General features: G+C 46.4%; 3 protein-coding genes across 5 annotated transcripts; all 3 read right to left on the bottom strand.

The window, feature by feature from the left end:
• Positions 1-1,242: 1,242 nt before the first annotated feature.
• Positions 1,243-5,416, bottom strand: tmem205 (transmembrane protein 205). 3 transcript variants are annotated; one of them, XM_028985831.1, is made up of 4 exons: positions 3,097-3,239; positions 2,700-2,805; positions 2,441-2,604; positions 1,243-1,907 (listed from the first exon to the last, which is right to left on the bottom strand). In XM_028985831.1, exons 2-4 carry the CDS (start codon positions 2,797-2,799, stop codon positions 1,605-1,607), a joined length of 567 nt encoding a protein of 188 aa, XP_028841664.1. In that variant the 5' UTR covers positions 2,800-2,805; positions 3,097-3,239; the 3' UTR covers positions 1,243-1,604. The 3 variants fall into 3 exon arrangements, with proteins under 3 accessions (XP_028841664.1, XP_028841666.1, XP_028841665.1); XM_028985833.1 differs by having other exon boundaries at positions 3,058-3,160; XM_028985832.1 differs by lacking the exon at positions 3,097-3,239 and adding an exon at positions 5,088-5,416 and having other exon boundaries at positions 1,399-1,907.
• Positions 5,417-5,423: 7 nt separating this feature from the next.
• Positions 5,424-6,468, bottom strand: LOC114793716 (serotonin N-acetyltransferase-like). The gene is made up of 3 exons (XM_028985830.1): positions 6,286-6,468; positions 5,842-5,996; positions 5,424-5,750 (listed from the first exon to the last, which is right to left on the bottom strand). Exons 1-3 carry the CDS (start codon positions 6,428-6,430, stop codon positions 5,445-5,447), a joined length of 606 nt encoding a protein of 201 aa, XP_028841663.1. The 5' UTR covers positions 6,431-6,468; the 3' UTR covers positions 5,424-5,444.
• Positions 6,469-6,734: 266 nt separating this feature from the next.
• On the bottom strand, positions 6,735-20,437 carry sphk1 (sphingosine kinase 1). Its single transcript, XM_028985829.1, has 5 exons — positions 19,779-20,437; positions 14,788-14,937; positions 11,496-11,590; positions 11,201-11,316; positions 6,735-10,089 (listed from the first exon to the last, which is right to left on the bottom strand). Exons 1-5 carry the CDS (start codon positions 20,347-20,349, stop codon positions 9,213-9,215), a joined length of 1,809 nt encoding a protein of 602 aa, XP_028841662.1. The 5' UTR covers positions 20,350-20,437; the 3' UTR covers positions 6,735-9,212.
• Between the last annotated feature and the right edge of the window lie 319 nt (positions 20,438-20,756).

Here is a 20,756-nt window from a genome sequence, read left to right as displayed (position 1 = left end):
GCGTCACGGGTAATGAAGTTAGCGGGAACCAATTTCAGTTCTATCACAATATTTATTGCTGGGCCTTTGTGAGGACCATTGTCACCAAAAGAAATTTAATTTTTTTTTTTAACTCTGCAGCTTCTTTAAATGAAAACCATTGGCAGGAATGATGCTGATACATGCCAAGTAACTCTTCCTTTCATCAAAGCAAATCAAGCTGGATAATGTAACAAAACACACAAAAGACTGAATTTGAATTATGCCAAGAGGAAGTCTTCTGGACTTCAGATTTTCTGAAATGGGACTCACTCTCTTGTGCAAGACGTAATGTGTTAAAAAATTAGATATCTCTCCAGATGTATATATACTGGTTGAACTCCCAGTACATGTTAAGCTGTAGAGACCTTCATGTATCAGGTATCACCAGTTCCCAAGATGTGGGAGAACAACATCTCCTCCATCCCTGCAGAAGGTGTACTTTCTGAGACAACTGAGGATGTATATTTTGATCCAGCTCTACATCACAGTCATCAAATCTGCCCTCTGCTTCTCCAACACAGACTGGTTTGAAGGAGTCACCCATTTGGGACAGGAACTGACTGTGATAGACAGATACGGGCAGAAGAACGAATCAATGGTGGACAATAAAAAGCATCTCAGATTCTTTTTGATGCCTGCATACCAGAACGTTTCACAACCATTTCACAATCTCATACATTCCATTCACTGTAAACCTTTTGTGTAATAGATGTGTGATTCTGCAGTAAATCAGCAGACAGGTCTTTCTTGTTCATATGCGTTTATTTCAATATTAGCAAAAATGCGTCCACCCATGCGTTTAAAGCAAGTTAAAATGCTCTGCATGTTCTGGAACTGTCTCTACAGGGATCAGGGTTCTCTTTTAAAGCAACAGGAACCCATCGTTGCTTATGCTTATAGCCAGTTATGCAAGAAACGGAAAGAGGACGGGGTGAAGAGGCCACAACTCGTTTTGTAGGCAGCCTCCTACATACACCGACAACGATCAAAGGAAACTCAATTAAACTGAGAATGGTTTGTCTCAAAACACTGAACATTGGATTGGAAAGGAAGATAATTTTTTTCTTTCCTATTCAGCTCTGGTAAGGTTCTATTATGCAACTCTGCAGTATACTTATGGAGCAAATATGACAAATTGTTTTGAAAAAGCGCATTTCAAACCATTTTGTGTACTTGCATTTAAAATAAAAAAGTAATCCGGCCAGTGGAAGTACATCTATATCTGATAAATGGTCTTTTTTTTTTTTTTTTAAGGCTGATGCCAGGAAATTGTGATGGGAAGTGGGACCAGCCTATTATTATGTTAATGTGGCAGGGGAGGGGGGTCCTCTAGTGTTCACTTATGTTTATTTCACAAAAGAATGTGTGAGACCAAAATATAAAATTCATTTTAATGTATAAAAATATTTGAGAGAAACTAAAACAAAATACAATTAATTATTTAATCACTTGGCAACTGTGGTATATATGAATAAGGGTTTACTTTGTTAAAATAAAAAAAAGTGAATGCTCAATTAAATAAAAATCATTCAAAAAAAAAAAGTTCACAAACAGAGAAACGTGTGGAGCATTTTGATCAAGGTTTAAACAGTTTGTAGATTCAGAGCCATGTACACCAGGTTTACGGTGGTGCAAATGAAGCACAGAAGGTTGCACAGGCTGGACAGGCCATGGTAGCGGTAAAAGGTGCGTCGCAGGGCTTTGTACTTGGGGTCTTTATCACGGAGCTTGTTGTAGCCCTCCTTGTTAGAACCGATGCCAACTTCCTTCCCCAGACCGTGCTCCTCCTCGATGGCCCTCAGCTCAAACATTGTCGCTGAGACGTCCGGGCCAAACCACTGCGCGTTAAGCCCTGACAGAATCACCGCAAGAAAATATAGGCCCATCTGCAAGAAGAAGAGTGCAATTGAAAAGGAAAAATTGTCAAAAACAAAACTGGCAATAAGTTTAACATTTGAGTATCTCCAAATCAGGGAACGTTTGCTGTGGTGGCAGATTTTCACGCTCCACCACCTAAAATTGGTCAGCAGGGATGTTTTCCAACATGCTGAACACTTTCTTACCATTCGCTCGTGTTAATAAGCATCTCACAAAGTGGCTTCTGATGACAAAAATAGTGAACAAAGCAGCCAAGAAGATAAAAAAAAATAATAAAATATTCAAACATACTTTGCTTTCGCCTAAATATGTTTCTTGAATTTGACCCTTCAAAATGGCTCCGACCTAGTCCCCACAACCGCCACAGACCTGTACTGTTTTACATTACAGTATAATATTCTTCCTTTCCTTTGGCTGCTCCGGTAAGGGCCGCCACAGCGGACCAGCTTATAAAACCACGGTCCCTTTTTTTTAAAACCACGAGCACAGCTGATTTGTGCTAGAAGGAAAACGGAAGGGGTGGAACAGGACCGCCGCCGACCTGCACGGTTTCATGCCAGTCCAGCAGTTCCCTGGGGTGGTACACCGCGTATATGGCCAGGTTGACCACGTTGCTCCCCAGCAGGCTGTAGAAGTAGAAGGGAAACAGCTTGCTCTGCACCAGGCCGAACGTGTGCCGCGTCACCTGAGAGGCCAGTACAAATCCTGGCAAAAGAGAGGCGGGGGAAGAAAAAAAAATAATGCAAAAGAAAAAAAGCGCTGGACATTTCGCGTCGATTAACAAGCACACTTCACCTCACCTGAAATGAAACTCATCCACACTTGCATCCCCCAGGAGAACGACATCGCCAGCAGGTGCAGCACTTTCACCAGGTCGGTGGGGTCCCCTTCCGTCGCCATCGCCCCCTGGTGGGCGACAGAGTTGCAGTTTGAACCTTGCAGGCCACGCGTGGCGTGAAACACCAGCGCACGGCGCGACGCACGCAGGGCGCGGTCGTGGCGACGCTCTTATCGCGCTGCACACGGGCGCATCTGTCCAACTTTGACGAGGTGGAAGGGACCGCGTACCGCGTTAACCGCCACAAGCTGAAACAACGGCAGTCGCGATCGTCTAGAACTTCCGGGCGAAATGTAAAAATTATGAGTTCAACTTCTCACCGACTAGGCGCCTATTTCCTCCCTTCCCCCCGGACCTGCCTGTTACTTTTCCGTCGTTGTAAACCGCCGCTTCCACAGCCGCTTCACGCTGAGAGAAACTAGGGACTCTTGATGTTGACGTGCGAGGCCAACGGCAACCAACCTTTACTGGCTCGACCCGCCCTCCCGGACTCAGTAACCAATGAACAGCGAGAGATTTGCATATCGCCCTTTTGGAATTAAATATGCAGGCCAATCATAACAGGGAGCCGCGCCTCTCTCTCGATGAAGACGCAGTTTAACTGGACGGGGGTTAAAACATTCACAAGGTAATGTTCACTTGGCAAGAGATTTATGGTCTAACACTTCCTTTTAATAAATTTTAGTTGAATATAATCTAATATAATTTAGAATAATAAGTAATAATCTACCCACACAATATTACACTTCAACAAATGAACTAATCACAGAGAGTTTGACTGGGAAATTATTCTCTTTGGATTGCAAGAAAGAAAGTTCTGCTTGATGACTGCGTGAACATATTTATTCTGAGGGTGGTAGTGGCCTAGTGGGTTAGACACTCGCATATGAACCAGAATACCCAGGTTCAAATCCTACTTACTACCTTTGTGTCCCTGAGCAAGACACTTAACCCTAAATTGCTCCAGGGGGACTGTCCCTGTAACTACTGATTGTAAGTCGCTCTGGATAAGGGCGTCTGATAAATGCTGTAAATGTAAATGTATTCAGATGCATTTCGGTGTGAGCATCCGTGTGGGTGTTTCTGTGAAGATGAGTCAGGGTATGTGGTACCAGGGGATTCATAATTACTGTCTCTCTGTACTATGATGCATGAGGGCCAAATGCCTTTTCAATCACTGTCACTTTAAAGTTAACAGCATTTGTGTTCTTTCGTGTCCAGTGCAACCTCAGCCCTTCATGAACCGCCATCGCACCTAAGCTGCTTTCATTGTCCCATGTGTCACGTGTGCCATAATGCTAATGCTACTATTAATACTAATACTGCTAACATTACTACTATTACTTCTAATAATAATTATATGATTTGCTCTGTTGTCCAACTGACGTGATCTACTGTGACTCATCTTGTAGGTAATGTGGGATTAAGGATGTAGATTTGGTGCTGATCATCATAGTAGTGATCGTGGCGAGATGCACACAGGCCAGGACAGGCCAGGGCAGGGATCTGTCACGTGGACTTTGGGAAAACGTCATATGTGACCAGTGCCGGGATAAAGACTGAATCACACTTCTCCGTATGGCTAGTAACACGTTTAACATCTGCAGCTTCCCTTGCTATGAGGTCTAGTCTTCAAAGAATTAGTGATTATTTTTGGAATGGCTGCAGAGTCCTGTATCCATCCATAAGCCCATCAGTCCGTGTGAATCACACTCGACCTATTTGATTGTCCTCAACTGGTGTCAGGATTGCCTGCAGCTGGGCTCCACACCGGAATGCAATCCTGACGCCCCATAAATGCCGGAAGTTTTCGCCCGTTCGGGGTCGCTGGCATTTTCGTGAACTTCAGTTGGTAACACTGCTTATAATTTGAGTTCTGGCAATCGCCACACGCCTACGGGTTAGTTTTAGTTCTTGATTTATGTTAAACTGTTTTCGGCCACCGCGCCATTGTTTCTTTGTATTTGTTTGTTTATGAATAATAATAAAACCCCGTTCCCAGTATGTCAGACCTCTGCGCTTCCTTCCCCCGTAAGTCCGTAGTCGTGACAACTGGCTAATTTTGTGCTTCTCTTATCATACGGCTAAAATTTCAACAGTCATGTCAAACGTGACATTCTACTACTAGATATACAAAATCAAAATGCAAATGTTAAATGTTCATGTAATTACACAGATGTACAGAAAAAAAAAATTATATACATGCAGCAGGAAATGAGTTTAGCCAGCTGGTGTGATCTCAACCAACAAGCACAATAAGCACAATAAAATGCTGCAGTTTTTTGCAGTTCTATAATAACATGGCATCAAAAGAAAAAAAAATTGCAAAGAAAACAGAATGGCGACGCACCTACAAATCCCCAGACATTTGTTGCAGGTTAAAGCCGCATGATCAGCTGCATGACGTCAGGCGTGGCTCGGGACAGATCTGGAGGTGCTAAGAAAGCTTATTACCCATATCTTAAAATAATCTCACGTACGTACTCTGCACACAAATATGATAGAGTTTCTCAGAGCCAAAGATTTGGCAATATTCACCGTGCACGTAAGGGCAGTAGGACTCAGTCGTCTGCGTCTACCTCTAATTAATGAATTATCGTAAAAATAATGCACTAGAAAACCTTACTATTCAAGTAAGGCCGCTAGAAGCAGCGGATTATGACACGAAACCTTTAGTTCAGTCCAAACACATGCAGACACAAAATGCTCAGTAGCCGCTATTTCGCCGCATTAAAGCGTGGCCCCAAATGGCGTTATGCATCTCGGTGAAGGTCAGGTTCCCCACGGTGATGGCACAGGGCCCCAGGATCTTGAAGCCCAGTTTCTTGTAGAAGGGCACCAGGAGTTCCTCGCACATGAGCAGGGCGTGGCGCACCTTGGGCAGACATCGCAGGTACTGCAGGTAGCGCCACATGAGGATGGAGCCCTTGCCTTGTTGCCTGAAGGTGCGGTGGACCGCCAGGACGTGGATGTGGACCGTGCGGCCCTTAGGCTTGTGGAGGGTCAGGGCTTCCTATCGTCGAAGCCAAGAGTCAGTTACATTCGTCTTGCTTCTGAGACGCCACGGTGACAGGAGTATGGATATTAATACATGCGTAACGTACCGGTGTCAGCCGGTCCTGGTCCCACATTGAGCCAATGATGAAGGCGACAAGCCGCCCCTCCTCAAACCACCCGAGCGACAGCTCCGGACACAGCGTGAGAAAGTGCCGGACCTCGTCAAGGTGCAGGGGACACTCCCCCGAGACAGAAATAAACGCTGCGGGGTGGACAGAGTTTCATGACCTCGACACAAAACTACACTGCAGACAGGTATAACACGTGTAATTAAGAGGGGTGAGAACCAGATTATAATCTCTAAAGCTCTAATAATTTTAGGGTCATCAAACAGATTCGTTGAAGGATGAGACCACATTAAAAAAAAACCAAATCTATAAAAAAAATTTGCATTCAAATTTTGATCCAAAAGCTTCTCACCCTTCAACGTGTGTGTGTGTGCGAGTGTGTGCGCCAGTGAGGGAACTTTCTCGAACTTGATCGGCCCTCACCTTCTCGCTCGATCTCGAACACGCTGACGGCGTCCTGCGGGCTGAGCGGCCGGAACTCGCTGGCGGGCAGCGTGTGTCTCCGCTGGCGCCCGGGCGACGGGAGGCTCATGGGCTTGAGGAAGGGCATGGCGCTCACCCCCGACATCCTGCTGCCGTGTGCCGCGGCTCCGCGCCGCCCGCCGCTTTATGCGCTCTCGGCCGTGAGTCACCGGTGGTCGCCCGTCCCGCCCGTCCCGTCCCGTCCCGTCCCGCCCGTCCCGACACCTGCGACAAATTAGGCGCCGCGCCGGAACCGAGAACGGAGCAATTTTCCCCGCAGCCCGCAATTAACGGCGTGTTTATTTCACTCAGGCGCGTTAATTGCGTTAATTGTAGAGTACTCGACCTATTACGAACCCAGGCCATGCCACGTGACAATTGCCCCTTATAATTAAACCACAAAAACAAGCTTTTTGTTTGTTTGTTTTAATGAATGAATTTCATAGAGAGCGTTTTAACAAACGAAATTTGTTATCTTCAAAACACCAGCGCACAGGTTAGGACAGCATGTGGACAGTACCATACCCGTGGCTCAGCAGATAAGGTTAAAGGACTAATATGACACTAATAACTCCGCCACCACGACCCGTTTGCACACATTATAGGCCACGTCTAGACAGGGCTTAAAAACCAAAACCAGTCTTGGACCAAATCCCCGTTGCAAAAAGTGCAACACATTTTCTACCCGGACTTATATGTAAAAAAATAATACAGTACTTTTTTCCCCTTAAATCTACAAAAATACAATTGAAGTACATTCATTTCATAATTAAGAAAAGGAAAGAAAGAAAAAAAGAAAGAACACGAGACTTAAGCTGTATGAGTAAAGACAGTGGATTAACAGTATAAAGTTCTTTCTCTTGATAACATTCAAGCGTCCACTGGGTGGCGCACGTCACACAAATTCTACAGCAGATCTGATCATAACGGCATAACGGAATTGCATAGCTCTTTCATCCTCTCCACAGAGACCTTTGTGCTGTCATTTTAACTATGGCTTTTTCGTCTTTTTTTTTATATATCACAGCAAAAACATCATAGCAAAAATCGGTGAGTTTATATCGGCTGACCTGCCACATGTGCTGTTCTCAGTGTCGTGCTGTGCTCATTGTTCTGAAGGCGGCCTATGGCAAAGATGTGGCTGGCATCGAACGGGGTCGCAGCACAGGCTTTGCAGCGCAGTACAAGCGCCGTTGTGTGGCACGGGCCGATATTACATTTCTATGTCACTGGTGCGACCCCGCAGAGGATTACGCTCACACACGGGCTGCCAGGCCCGTGCGTCGAATCAGCAGGGCTTACTGATTAAAGGAGTGTGACCAGACATGAATTACAGGCCAGCGGCATTAACGGCGAAATTCATCACCCCCATTCACAATCCAGTCTTCACTGGAACGCTGAATTCTGCGTGCTATTTAAAACTCCATGACCTTTCCAGTGCGGAATATATTTCCTATTCATTCACAATCAGTCATGCTGGTCACTCTCACTGTGCTTTCATGGGAGTGCATTACAATTCATGGCTGACATCAACCTTGACATTTGTTAAATTCAATTACAATTGATGACATATTGACAGAAAATTAGGATTATGGGTGATTACGTGAGTGGGGAAATCCATTGTAAACATTAAAGGCATATCCAAAAATGAGCAATTTTTCAAGTCAATCATTAACGAGAATCCTGTTAACATTGGCAGTTAATTGTAGTATAATTATGAATTCAATACATTTTTATATTATGCAAGTTTTTGTAAGTATTTCAATACTCTAATGAATAAAAAAAAACACGTTTAATTACTTTATACTTTTGTTCATATATTATTTAATTAGGGATATACCAGTGTATGTGTGTCTGACATCAGCATGTTTTGACTGACATATCAGCTATATAGCATCGATATTAGCTAATATTCACCCTGTGGACTGCCATCTTCTATAGGACAATGTTGAACTGGTGCATCTGTTGTCATGGTTAAGAACAGTATGAACCACAGTGGCCTACCCAGATGCACTGCAACGGGTGGAATGGCTAAAAGATTTTAGAACAGAATGAATAAATAACAATGAGAACATCAACAAACAAAAATAATGGCATGGAATATTGGCCAAAATGTTTGGGCTGGAACAATGGTACCAGCCCAGAATTGTGCAAATGGCACATCCCTGCACCTTATGCATGTAATGTAGTATTTATGTGATAACTGCACCATCTGCTCGATGTTATGGCATCACATTAAATTATAGATTCTCTTTGTTCCCCTTGCCTGAAAACGTGGGTATGCAGTGCATCATGGATCTATGGTGCCATCTGATGCAGGATCGGGTTCAGTTCAAATCAGAGCACTAAAAGGGCGTGAACGTGACCCACCACCAGACCGCCACTCTGTCACCCAAGGGAGGCTGAAGTCACCATAGTCTGAGCAGGACTGTTTTCTTTTTGGTGGGGGGGGGGGGGGGGGTTAACTCAGTTCGGCTGCTATGGAGGGCTCTCTCTGCTGGGCATGCTCAGTGTGCTAGGCGCTCCTTGCGTGTCACACACAGGCACAGCAGAAAGCTCTCAGCTGCTGTCACCACACACACACACACACAAATAATTCTGGGTTTGTCCGGCAACTGGAATAATTGCTCACCCTGGAACCAGTCCAGGGACAGGGACGTCAAAAATATATTTGACCATTGGGCTAGAAAAATAATTAAATGTGAACCATTTTTAACATGAAGATCTTTCAAACTTTGGCACTTTTTATTTAGTAACAGTGTAAAGGCCTGGGGCTCGGTTTATTCAGGCATTGTAAAAAAACAAAAAAACAAAGACGGGTTAAGAGAACTGAGCTCCCAAGCCTTTGTCTTTAAAGTGCACTAGAGCTCAATGGCCAACAAAAGCGCTCAGCCTGTGATGAGCCTGGCCAGACCCCCGTGGACCTGCGCCTGCACCGGCCCGTACTCCACCTGCTCTCCATCCACTGTGATCACACCCTGCGGGGACAGGGGCTCCAGCCGGAGCGCCCGCACCCTGTGGTACACCAGGTAGGGGCAGCCGCAGGTCATGTGGGTGCCCCTCTCCATGGCCAGGAGCAGCTGCAGGAGGGCGGGTCGGGAGATGCCCTCCAGCACGTAGTAGAGGTGGATTGCCCCGTCCTGGGCCCTGGCCTGGGGGGCGGCCTGAAGATCCTCTGCTAGGTGAGATTGGTAAATGGCTAGAACGAGCACAAAGTCCTGCTCCTTCACTACTGTCCAGTCAGCAGGCACCGACTGATCCAAGGGGACAAGCAGAGAGTCAGGGGGACCCTTGTGATTGGCTGTCCCCTTTACACTGACTGGGTGGCAGGGGCTAGGAAGAGTGTTGCTCTGTACAGTGCTATCAGGGTGGAGCGGACTGTGGTTGGGTGATGTATCTGCTGTTGTGCCACAAGACATTGAGGAGCATAAGGAGGAAGTGGGTGACGATGGGGAGGTCGATGTCTGTTCTGGTGGTTTTTCTTCCGTCTCTGAGATGGGGAGGAAGGCCAACCGTCCCTGGTAGACGCGCAGGCCGGCCAGCCGCACTGCTGTCCCCACCATAAAGCGAATGGTGCCCACCTGCCGGTACCTCTCGCTCTCAATGTCAACGTCAGCCACAAAGCCCCATGCCAGCGACAGGAAGGAGAAGACACGTCGGCCGGATGCCAAGTGGAGTGAGACCAGGTCTAGCGGGGACAGCAAGCCTCTGGCCAGCAGAAAGCCGCAGCTGACCAGCAGCTCCTCACCATACACATACGGGGATCTGCAGACCAGGAAGCAGAACAGTCATGTATTATCCATTCTTTTACGTTATTATGCCGTGTTTAAAGGTGCAATGTGTCTCTTCAACACAGAGAGTTGGAAGTTCACGCCCCTTTTCTGTCAACCGCTGGTATTCTGGTATCAGCTGGGGATTAAACGTGCATTATCACGGTTATCTTCAAACAAAACCATTTTCTGTATGAAAACAATATTTGGTTGTTTAACTCGATCATCTAACACACTGCAACAATAAAGCTCATGTTGTTCTTTGTAATGAGCGGATAGAAATTCTTGAAATTCTGACAATACGGGTTATTGGGCAGTGGTGGCCTAGCGGTTAAGGAAGCGGCCCCGTAATCAGAAGGTTGCCGGTTCGAATCCCGATCCGCCAACGTGCCACTGAGCAAAGCACCGTCCCCACACACTGCTCCCCGGGCGCCTGTCATGGCCGCCCACTGCTCACTCAGGGTGATGGGTTAAATGCAGAGGACAAATTTCACTGTGTGCACCGTGTGCTGTGCTGCTGTGTATCACATGTGACAATCACTTCACTTTATCACTTTACTCCTGGCAACATTGGGAGTAGAGGAACATCAACAAGCAGCATGTTGTTGTTCTGCTCAGATCTTCTCCTTCTTCTCGACGTCAATGTTGCAGTGTTGCATTATACTCATGCATTTGGTACTTATAACAGGGCAATCATTTATGGTGTTTACGCCAGTGGATTACCCAGCATCGACTGCAGCTACGAATTTGCTGTGGCTGTTAAAGGATTAAGCCTGGTGTCTAACTGCCGACGTTATTCAACGCGGTGGCGACTGAAGGCCGTGGCATTAACCCGCTACAGATGAGGCAGTAATCTGTTACCGAGGGCGCTGCCTTAACGCCCAATGTTCTCTCCGGCAGCGGCCCTGCGACGGTACGGCCAGCAGAGGGGGCTCATAATTTAATAATAGGAAGCGGAGCGACTTGGGCACACTTGGCACGTGACGTGGCTCGCTGGGAGGCGGCCACCTTTCTCGCTGCACGTTTATCTCCCTTATTCAATCACACTTTGCCGGAGCGGTGCGCCCAGGAAGCGTTTTTATTTCTGCGCCAGACGATGAACTCACCCGGAGTAGTAGTTGATGGAGGCCGCCAGGGCATTGCCTGAGCCGCCTGGTAAGATACCAAGTGGGGTCTGGATGGCTTCCTCCCAGTCCTCTCTCTCCATGAGTCCGTTCACGACCTAAAGAAAAACGGCGGCGGGAAAACAAGTTTATGCCCGCACACACACCCTGTAGATGCACGTAAGGACAGATGCGCTCTAATTAAAGGCAAATGCATGAGTGCTGTCCCTCCGCCTAGACAAATAACAGATGCTGTTCTCACACACCCGCCCACAAGCCAACACAGCCGCATGGGTACCTCGAACAGCAGCCCGTCTCCCGACAGGATGACCAGGGCGTCCCACTGAGAGAGGTCGGCCTCCCTGACCAGCTCCCGTGCATGGTTCTGCCGATCTGTCAGGGAAACAAGAGAATGATGGAGGGAGGAGGGGATTACAACTGCCTCCTCTTTCAGCAGAAACGGAGAGAAAGGGGATGGGGGAGATTAACGGAACAGGGCCGCGACGCGCTTTTATCGACCCTCTGAGCGTCTCTTGGCCTGTCCAGATAGTTGTTGCAATGAGGCAGGCAGCGGTTATTGAATAAACCAAGATCATTCGGTTTCACTGAAGATGTCCTTCAAAAAGGACGTATTTTAATCGCTCACACATCCTAAGCATTCATGCTTCACGAAGGCCTTTCACGACGAGACGTGCACTCATGCAACAAAGCACTTCACATGACTTTTCATTTCGATGTTCAAGGATAGACCAAAGCTCCAAAACATGCTTCTTTGGTGCAATAAACAGCCTTAAGTGGTTTTATGTTACGGAGAAGAAAATGAAAAGCTACTTGGAATTAAAAGCCAGAGTTCATCAGGGGAGGCGTTAAAGCTCGGCTGTGAACGGGGAAGATTAACGCAGCAGATCTCGGCCCCACACCGCAACGGGATCGCCGAGCTGCAGCGAGGAGGCCTGACTGTTGGTCACAAGCTGCCACCAGAGCCACAGCTGCTGTCAGGAGCGGCGAGAAAGCGCCGAGGCTGATTCAGCAGTCCTTGCCTGGGGCTGATCCTCTGCTCGGCACTCCTCAGGGCGGGGTCACCACTGATATTCATTCAGCGATGACACCACCCAGGCACAGGAGATTTCCATCAACAGAGATTTCTGAAATGTCATTGGATCTTTCCCAAGGTCATCTGTTCAGGGAAAACTACTGGCTGCGGAAGTAAAACAAATATTTTTAAATTCCTTTATTCTCTGTTATTCTCTGCTGATTCATTTCACTGCATGTTGTACTGGCATAACTCTTGAATCACTTTAATCTTAAAAGGATTTGATATTGATTTGAACAAAGAAAGTGTTTTTGTCACCCCTTCAATGCTTTAGTATTACAGCTATGGAATTTTCAGATGCACAAAAATCAGTATAATGTACCTGTCTCAAAGTCACTGTCAGGATTGGCGTCAGCTGGAAACATCACCTGGGGCCAAACAGGTTCCGCCCCTCTGAAACAGAACAGTTGACCTTGCAACTGTTCTGTTTGTGTTTCGAGTTCTGGTAATCGCCACATGCCTGCGGGTTAGTTTCAGTTCTCCCCTTTTTATTTCCCGTTTTCGGCCATCGCGCCGTGTTTCTTTATTGTTTAAATAAATCATTGTTTCCAGTATGTCCCGTCTCTGCGCTTGCTTCCCCCGTCAGCTCGCCACCGTGACAGTCACAAACAAAGCAACTACCGATTTTTAAAAAAATTATGTTCGGCACTATGCATTAATGACAAATAATAGAAAAGGCTTCAGTATATAATACAGATGTTATAACATGATGCTTGCATCTTCCATATAAAAATATTAAGTATAAAACAAAACTGTACAATTTTATACTTATATAATTAATTGTAATTAGGTATGTTGCAATAATAATAGTTAGCTGATGACCTTATTTAATACAATTGATTTTATTTGTTTTTGTTATTAATTACAAGTAATAACATACATACACCATAATTTATTTGCAGAGATCCCTGTAACATTAATAAAAACATTTAAACATTATATTTCGATTTGCCATTATACTTCATTCTATAATATGCTTGCTACGATGTCCTCTCTCGCATGCACACTCTTACAGACAAAAGGGAACATACTGTCGATACGCAGGAACTGCCAAAAAAGTGGGATGTCTCTGATAACCACAGCCAGTCACGTTCCTTATGTTAAGTCACTTGGCTGAATGCTACAGCAGTAGCCAATTACTGAAATGGGACTTTCCAAGTTTAACATATTGGGTGGAGAGATGGATCCGCAAGGGTTTTTTTTTGTTGTTGTTGACACCTTCCTTCCACATATTCAGCAGATCACAGTTTTTATTAAACTCTCCTTTAACTTTTAAATGAAAAAAAAAACTATGAAAGTAATAATTCTGCAAAAATTACTGTGGTCAGATGCAATAATCTTGAATAGAATCTTGAATTAATTGCAAAATACCTGTTATTATGATGCTTTTATAATAATAGTCCTTGGCAGCAGCATTATATATCACCTTTAGCCATTAGATCGTATATATCTTCTAGCTTGGGTGCTATAGAGGTTATCTTTACGGTGCATCATTATCCTTCACTTATGAGCAACAATAATTGGTAGACACACACTTCCCTCCACTTATCTGTACAGTAATGTGCTGGTTCTGGATTTACCATATTTTCCACTGTGGGCCCAGGAGCTGGTGGAGGTGCAGGGCGTTAATCCATTCCGACAGGGCCAAACCGCCCGTACTCCGCCATGACCCACATTCTCCTTGTCTCTCTCTCCTCTGTTTTCTCCTCCAAGGAGAGTGCAGCACCTCGGCGCAGGCAGCCCGTAACGAGTCTGCCACATCTTATTATATCCCTGCCACTAAACTTCCTTAACTCCTCAGGGATCACCTTAACAAGCTGTAGTAGTATCTCCCTTTCTGAGATCTGATCTACAGTAGCTACTGGCTGGCCTGTGTGTAATTTCTGCGGACTGATGGCCCACGTTACCGTAATTCCGTCAGCAGCATCTTCAAAGCAGAACACAGGGAAGAGGACTTGTACATTAGGTAGCCGTTTTTATTAGAATTGATTTTCAAACGCGTTTCCCAGCACAGCTTTTTTCCGCCCTTTTCCTGCCATGAGCATCCAGCTGCTCAGCCAGAGGTCACACAGAGTTCAGCATCTCGACACGACAAGCTGTGTGGTTTTAAAAAAATCCACCCAACACTGATAGTGGTCCAAAAAAGGTGTATTATGCTTACACAGCATTTTCGATAAATGGTCACGAGACATTCTAACAAACTGCAATTTTGCAATTTCTTAAATAAGCCAGGTAAATCTGGTCCACCAAGCCGCTTTTTAGGCGAGTCCAGTAATTATTTAAACAATTAGAGCTATTGATTCTTGCACACCAGGGACACACACAAGTAATCACAGTAATAAGGCAGGTTTAATTAAAACGATGTATAATTTCAACCAGGTTGAAGATATGTGGTGAGTGCGCAGTCATGCTTGAAAGTGGGCGTGGCCATGCCTGTGGGCGTGTCTGCTCAGGGTGGGAGTGAGAAGTGTGTGGGGGTCGTGAGGCGGGAACTGACCGGTTATGAACAGTGTGTGGGGTACAGCGGCCTCCGTGAGCATGCGCTGGATGTGGGTGGTGTAAAGGATCTGGGCCTGGCCCCGCCCACTCTGGGGGTTCAGCAGCAGCATGACCCGGCAGGGTCGCGGCACCTCACCGCACACCACACCTGAGGGACAGAGGCAAAGAAAGAGAGGAAAAGAGACTTAGCAGAACATGAAGTGATGAAATCACGTGAGTCCTTGGACCAGTGCTCTCATTGTCTTATGAACTGGCAAAGCATCTTCAAATGCTGTTCACCATACCCTAGTAAGAGGAATGTGCCAGTCAGTGGTAGAAGCAGATGGTGCCCGATGGAACGGGGCAATTATTCCTTCACTGAAGTGTATAAAATTAGACAAACAAAACCCAGTACATGCAGTCCCTTGAGTTTTTAGGATTTAACAGTTTAACAGTGAAACAATATACCTAATCAACTACATAAATGTCATCTTTAGCAAAACTACTTGCTAAATGACTAACAGAATGTAACATAACCAACAATTAAAATACCAGTATCAAGTCTACATTCAATTTCTGCATCTTCTCAGATGTGTTTTTTCTCTACGTTGGCTTATTATGTCAATTTTTAAGCTAATTTATACAAAGAAAACCTAAAGTGAAAGTGAAAGTGAAGTGATTGTCACATGTGATACACATGGTGCACACAGTGAAATTTGTCCTCTGCATTTATCCCATCACCCTGAGTGAGCAGTGGGCAGCCATGACAGGCGCTCGGGGAGCAGTGTGTGGGGACGGTGCTTTGCTCAGTGGCATTCGAACCAGCAACCTTCTGATTACAGGGCCGCTTCCTTAACCACTAGGCCACCATCTTAAATTTAGCATGTTTTAGACACAGATATAACATTATTCTTAGATAACTATTCTTATGAATATGATAAAATCTGATCTATTTTAACAAAACACATATTTGTGGAACCATTTTCAAAAAAACGAAAAAAACATTTACCCAGAAATTCCCACTGACTTTCTACTCTTTTGCCTTTAACAAACACGGCTTTTGTTGTCTCAGACAGAAGCCAGCAACACTCCAGCAAGCTTAAGAAGTATAAGCCATTCACGGCACTCCGGTAAAATGTGTTTAGCTGTTAATTGGACTTCCGAAGCGTTCTGCACAGGCATACATGCCGTTGCCCCAGAGTTGCCTTATACCCTTCCTATTCCCACTCCACCTCCCTAAAAGGCCTTTCAGTTTGGGCTGAGCTTTTCCGCCCCCCAGGGCCGAGCAAATACTAATTAGTTTTATGAAAAAGCTCACATATCTCGGAGCTCTGTTTTTGTGGCTCCCGCTCCGATGCCGGCCACCCGATACGCCAACCGGATCACCGCTGGATGCGTGTTTTTTTTTTTTTTTTTCCACCAGCAAATGTGGGCACGGAAGGTGAGGAAAACGACACGTAGCCTCTTGCAAGCTGCAGGGGACGGCAAAGCCATGACATCTGTTCAGCTGGCACCGGAATGCGATGCTAGCAAGGGTCCGAAATTTCCACGCGGCATTTATATACAACATTTTGATGTCCGTTAGCGACGGAGGCGGGATCACATTCTAGCGACGAAGCAGTGGACTGATGACCAGATCTGCTGCAGGAGATTAACTCTCCATTTTGTGCATAACATTTTTGTCCTTGGGCCGCACACAAGCGTGAAATGCTTTAAATAACAGTTAATTTTTTTCGCCGTTGAGTAATTCCGTCTGTCCCCAAGCATATTCGTTTCAGTTTAATCTCTCGTGCATAATCCGCTCATATGCTTCTGGGAGTTTCTTTCTTTGAGCTACTGATGACCTGTATTTCAAAGTCAGCGTCGATTCTGGTCCCGACTCAATAATTCATGGTTTGGTGCCCATTCCCTACATCCCACTTCCAGTGACTCAGCCTGAGGTGCAGTTTTGTGGCCGTGGCGTATGCCCCCATGTTGCTCTGCAATTGTTTTGTCACATACTGCTTTGCGGCGTGACCTTAGGCCAAACACACACCAAATAACTGGAAATCTTCTGCTCTGGACCGACACAGCTTGCGATACCATGACAATTTAAACAAAAGAAAAGCAACCAAAAAGAATAGCAAAAATCGTCACATCAGTGACCCAGTCGGCATGCGAGCTTGTTAGTAATTCGCTTTGGATAAAAGTGTCTGCATAAATGTGAATGTAAACGAAGCAAATTAAATGCTCATCAAATTGAAAAACATGCATTCACCGATCGGAGAGCAGGAAACGCGCTCCAACTTCGCGGCCATCTTACTAGGTCACCTGGACAGCGGGAGATGGTGTCTGCAAACAAGTCCAGGCCCGCGCTTTCAAGACAAGCGGTGGGCGGGGACGGGTTTGTCAGAGCTGCCGTGACAGCCAGCCTCCCTCTTAGTCAGCCTGCGAGAGGCCGGGTGTCCCCCGGGGCCAGGAGCCGAGGTGAGAGGCCAGAACCTTCTGCGGAGCCACGTCAGCACAACTCACTGCTGCGGGCGAAGTCCGAGGTTCTGACCATGACAGATCTTCCCCCTCCACGGCCCTCGGCTGCGTCTGCCCACGTTTTTCTCCCTCCGCGTAGATTTGCCTTTTACTGCGATTAAAGATGTATTTCAACTTCTAAGATAGGAAATAGTAGGGTGGCATCCCTGATGAATTTCTAACGTCGTGCAATCTGTTGCCATCAAAGCATGCAATTACATAATTTTACTTCCAACATGCCACGAATGCCACCAGGGTGTTTACTTTGACTGCATGATTACATTTTTTAAAAGGGCTGAAATTAAGAATGAATGACAGGCAGGATGTGAAAACAGGGTTTTGTCAAAAGAAAAAGTTGTTCTATTATGATCTTCAGATCTGGGGCACACAGATAAGACTCTTATCTGGACTAACACAAGCAGGAGCCACCAATCCATAGCTTCATGCCGTTTACGAAGCTTACATTCTGTGGACGGTTCAGTGGAAAATACCGTATTAGGTTCCTCAGTAGGACTGTAAGCTGCTCGATTACTTGAAACCAGTCACAATCAAGTTATGGGTCCCTCTAAAACAATTGAGTGCTGATCCTGAATCCTCCATGTGCGGCCATTGCATTATAGCATCTTCCTAACGTACAAGGGTAGTTATTATAGGACGGAGGACAACCACTGCTCACGCTACAAAAGCCCATACCCGTCCGTCTCGTTTTGGTCCACGACGGGAGGCAGTTCGCAAGCGAAGTGCTCCACGTCCGCTAAAGTATTCTGTTCCCAAGAGTGCCGGAGGTTTCTGAAACTTAGCGAAAACAAGACAGTTTCAGTCAAAGTGTGTGCCAAAGTCTATCCTGGCTGGTCCGATCCCACTGGGTTCCAACGCTGCATTTCATCCTACTTCCCGCACAAACATGCAAAAGCAGGTGCATGGAACACACCCATGCACAGAGACATGCTGACCCTACTGATTAAATTTAGCAGTCAATTCGTTTTAACTGTTTTTACTAGAGGGGCCAGTTGCAATGATTTACGTATATATACGTCTACAGTGCATTCAAATTAAAGCCAAAGAAGTAATATAAAAGCACAGAATGCCTTAATTACTTATTTTCTCCAGTAATTAACAGTACAGTATGCTATATCTGGGCCTTAATTCAATGAATACATTATACCGACATTGGCCTACTTTGCCTGTTTATACACTTTTCACTCTAACAAGCTACATGCTAATGTGTTTAATTGGGCCCATGCAGATGTACCTGGTGTCTTTCACTTGCTCGACGGACTCATTTCAGCTGCCCCGGCCCTGTATGTGCTCTTAAATAGTGTATTATTGGCCGCTCGCGATTGTGCATGCTAAAACAACCTCATAAATTAGTCATTCCATTGCAGCATATCTCAGCCATGCTACAGTGAGTGCACGGCCACAAACACCACTGCTTTTCATCTTTCACAATTCATTCAAAGCCATTTTCTGTTCACTGCATTCACTCATTACGACGCCTGAAAGTAAGTGTCAAGTAGCAAGTGATCGGACAAGTTCGTGGGGAGTGTAGTACCATTGACACCAGTTACTTCCTGCAGAACTTGTTATTCGTCTGTGCCGGCGTGTCAAATCCCCATTTTCCGACGCTCCGTGCCCCTTTTGTATTACAGCTGCAGGTAATCTACCTAAGCGTCAGTCTCCTTTTGTGTAGTAGGTGTTAGCAGTTCGTGGCCTTGGCTGATGAAACATAAAAGAAATGCCAGGAGGATTTAAGTAAATTGTTTCATACACGGCTGATGATACTTGAATGAAAAATGACATTATCACAGAAATAAAACCTGCAAAATGACCGTCACCATTCGGCGATGTTATTCAGGAATGTCGTATGACCAGTGCATGCAAAGGTTCCCATCTCATTGACGTTTTTTGAACAACCTGAAATTCCACCTCCTGTCTCCTCTTTCTCATAGCCTCACAGACTTTTCGTTGTATGATTATTTTTTTAATGTCTCCATTCAATTATTATAGCCATGTTTTCGTTATACTACATTTAAATGTTGTGACAATGATTGTCTGCTCCCATCTCTGGCTTCGTCTAGTTGCGCTTATGAATATGAATATGAACCGAATATGAACACACCTATGATTAAAAACGGGGAATGTATCGGCAAGTGTGCCAATCTTGATTCTAACAATTATTATCGGCGACACAGTTTCCTCCCACTGTGCCACTCTCAAAAGCGAAGAGCCTAACGCACCCCGAACCCCAGAATCCCGGCCGGGGAAAGAAGCGCAGTTCCGGAGGTTCCTGGACGCTTCGCCCCCCAAGCAGGTCGAGCCTGTTTTCAATCGTTTCAAAAAAAAAAGCGGCAGCTCATGACCTCCCTCTCCAGAGAACATTCAGACGAACTTCTAACCTTCTTGTTGTCCGACTTTATGTGTAGAAACTGCCCCAGATGGAATAAAAAGACCGTATTCATAGCCGAATTGGAAGCACGCTGCAAGTCGCTCCGGACGTCGCCTCACCTCCGCGCCGCCACGCGTCCCGCCGCGTCGCGTCTCCCACGGCGCGCGCCCACCGCTCCGCCTCCTCCAGGTTGGCGCGGGCGTCCGGGAGCGACGCGACCCGGAGGCGCAGCTCGACCCGCTGGCGCGCCGTGCCCAGGCTCAGCCACCTGCGCCTCCACGGGTAGAAGTAGGCGCAGAGGTACGCCGCCGCGTCCGCGCCGCCCTCCGCCGGGAACGCCCGGCACCCGACGCAGTCGCGCAGGCTGTGGGCCACCGTGCCCGGTCCGGGAGACGCGCCGATCTTTTGAACCGTGAGGGCACGGTCCGTCAGGCTGACGGCGTAGCGGGCGGTCCCGTCCGCGGCGTCGGAGAACTCGCCGCGCAGCGCAGCCGCCGCCGCCGCCGCCGCCACGCCGTTGCGCTGGCGGGACGGGTCCGGCTCGCTCGCGTCCTCGTCCATCCCGTCCGGGGTGGATGCGGACTCTGCGGCTGGCGGAGTTTGGAGGCGGACAGCTGTTCCTCGTCGCCCTAGCGCCAGGAAGGGGAACAGCAGCGCCGGGCAGCGGCGGGAGTTGCGGCCGAAATTCATTTGCAAACGATTCACCTGCACGACCAAACTTCAGAGACGTGACAGTGTTCGTGTTCCTTTTATTTAAATATAAAAAAGCGGTCATTCGCGGGGCATTAAAAATAGTTCACAAAAAAAAAAAAAAAATAATCACGACCGATATCTACACAAAAACAAACAATAAAACAACAACAAAAACAAACAAACCAAAAAACGACGAGGTGCGCTGTAATTTGCGCTGTAATTATGTCATTCGCGGGACATAAAAATACTTGAAGTGAAGTGAGGTGATTGTCACACGTGATACACAGCACACGGCGCACACAGTGAAATTTGTCCTCTGCATTTAACCCATCACCCTGAGTGAGCAGTGGGCAGCCATGACAAGCGCCCGGGGAGCAGTGTGTACTTTACAGTCAGTACTGTAC

The sequence above is a fragment of the Denticeps clupeoides genome, chromosome 7 (genome assembly GCF_900700375.1).
Source record: "Denticeps clupeoides chromosome 7, fDenClu1.1, whole genome shotgun sequence".
NCBI classification, from domain to species: Eukaryota; Metazoa; Chordata; class Actinopteri; order Clupeiformes; family Denticipitidae; genus Denticeps; species Denticeps clupeoides.
This window is presented reverse-complemented; position numbering and strand designations above follow the sequence as displayed.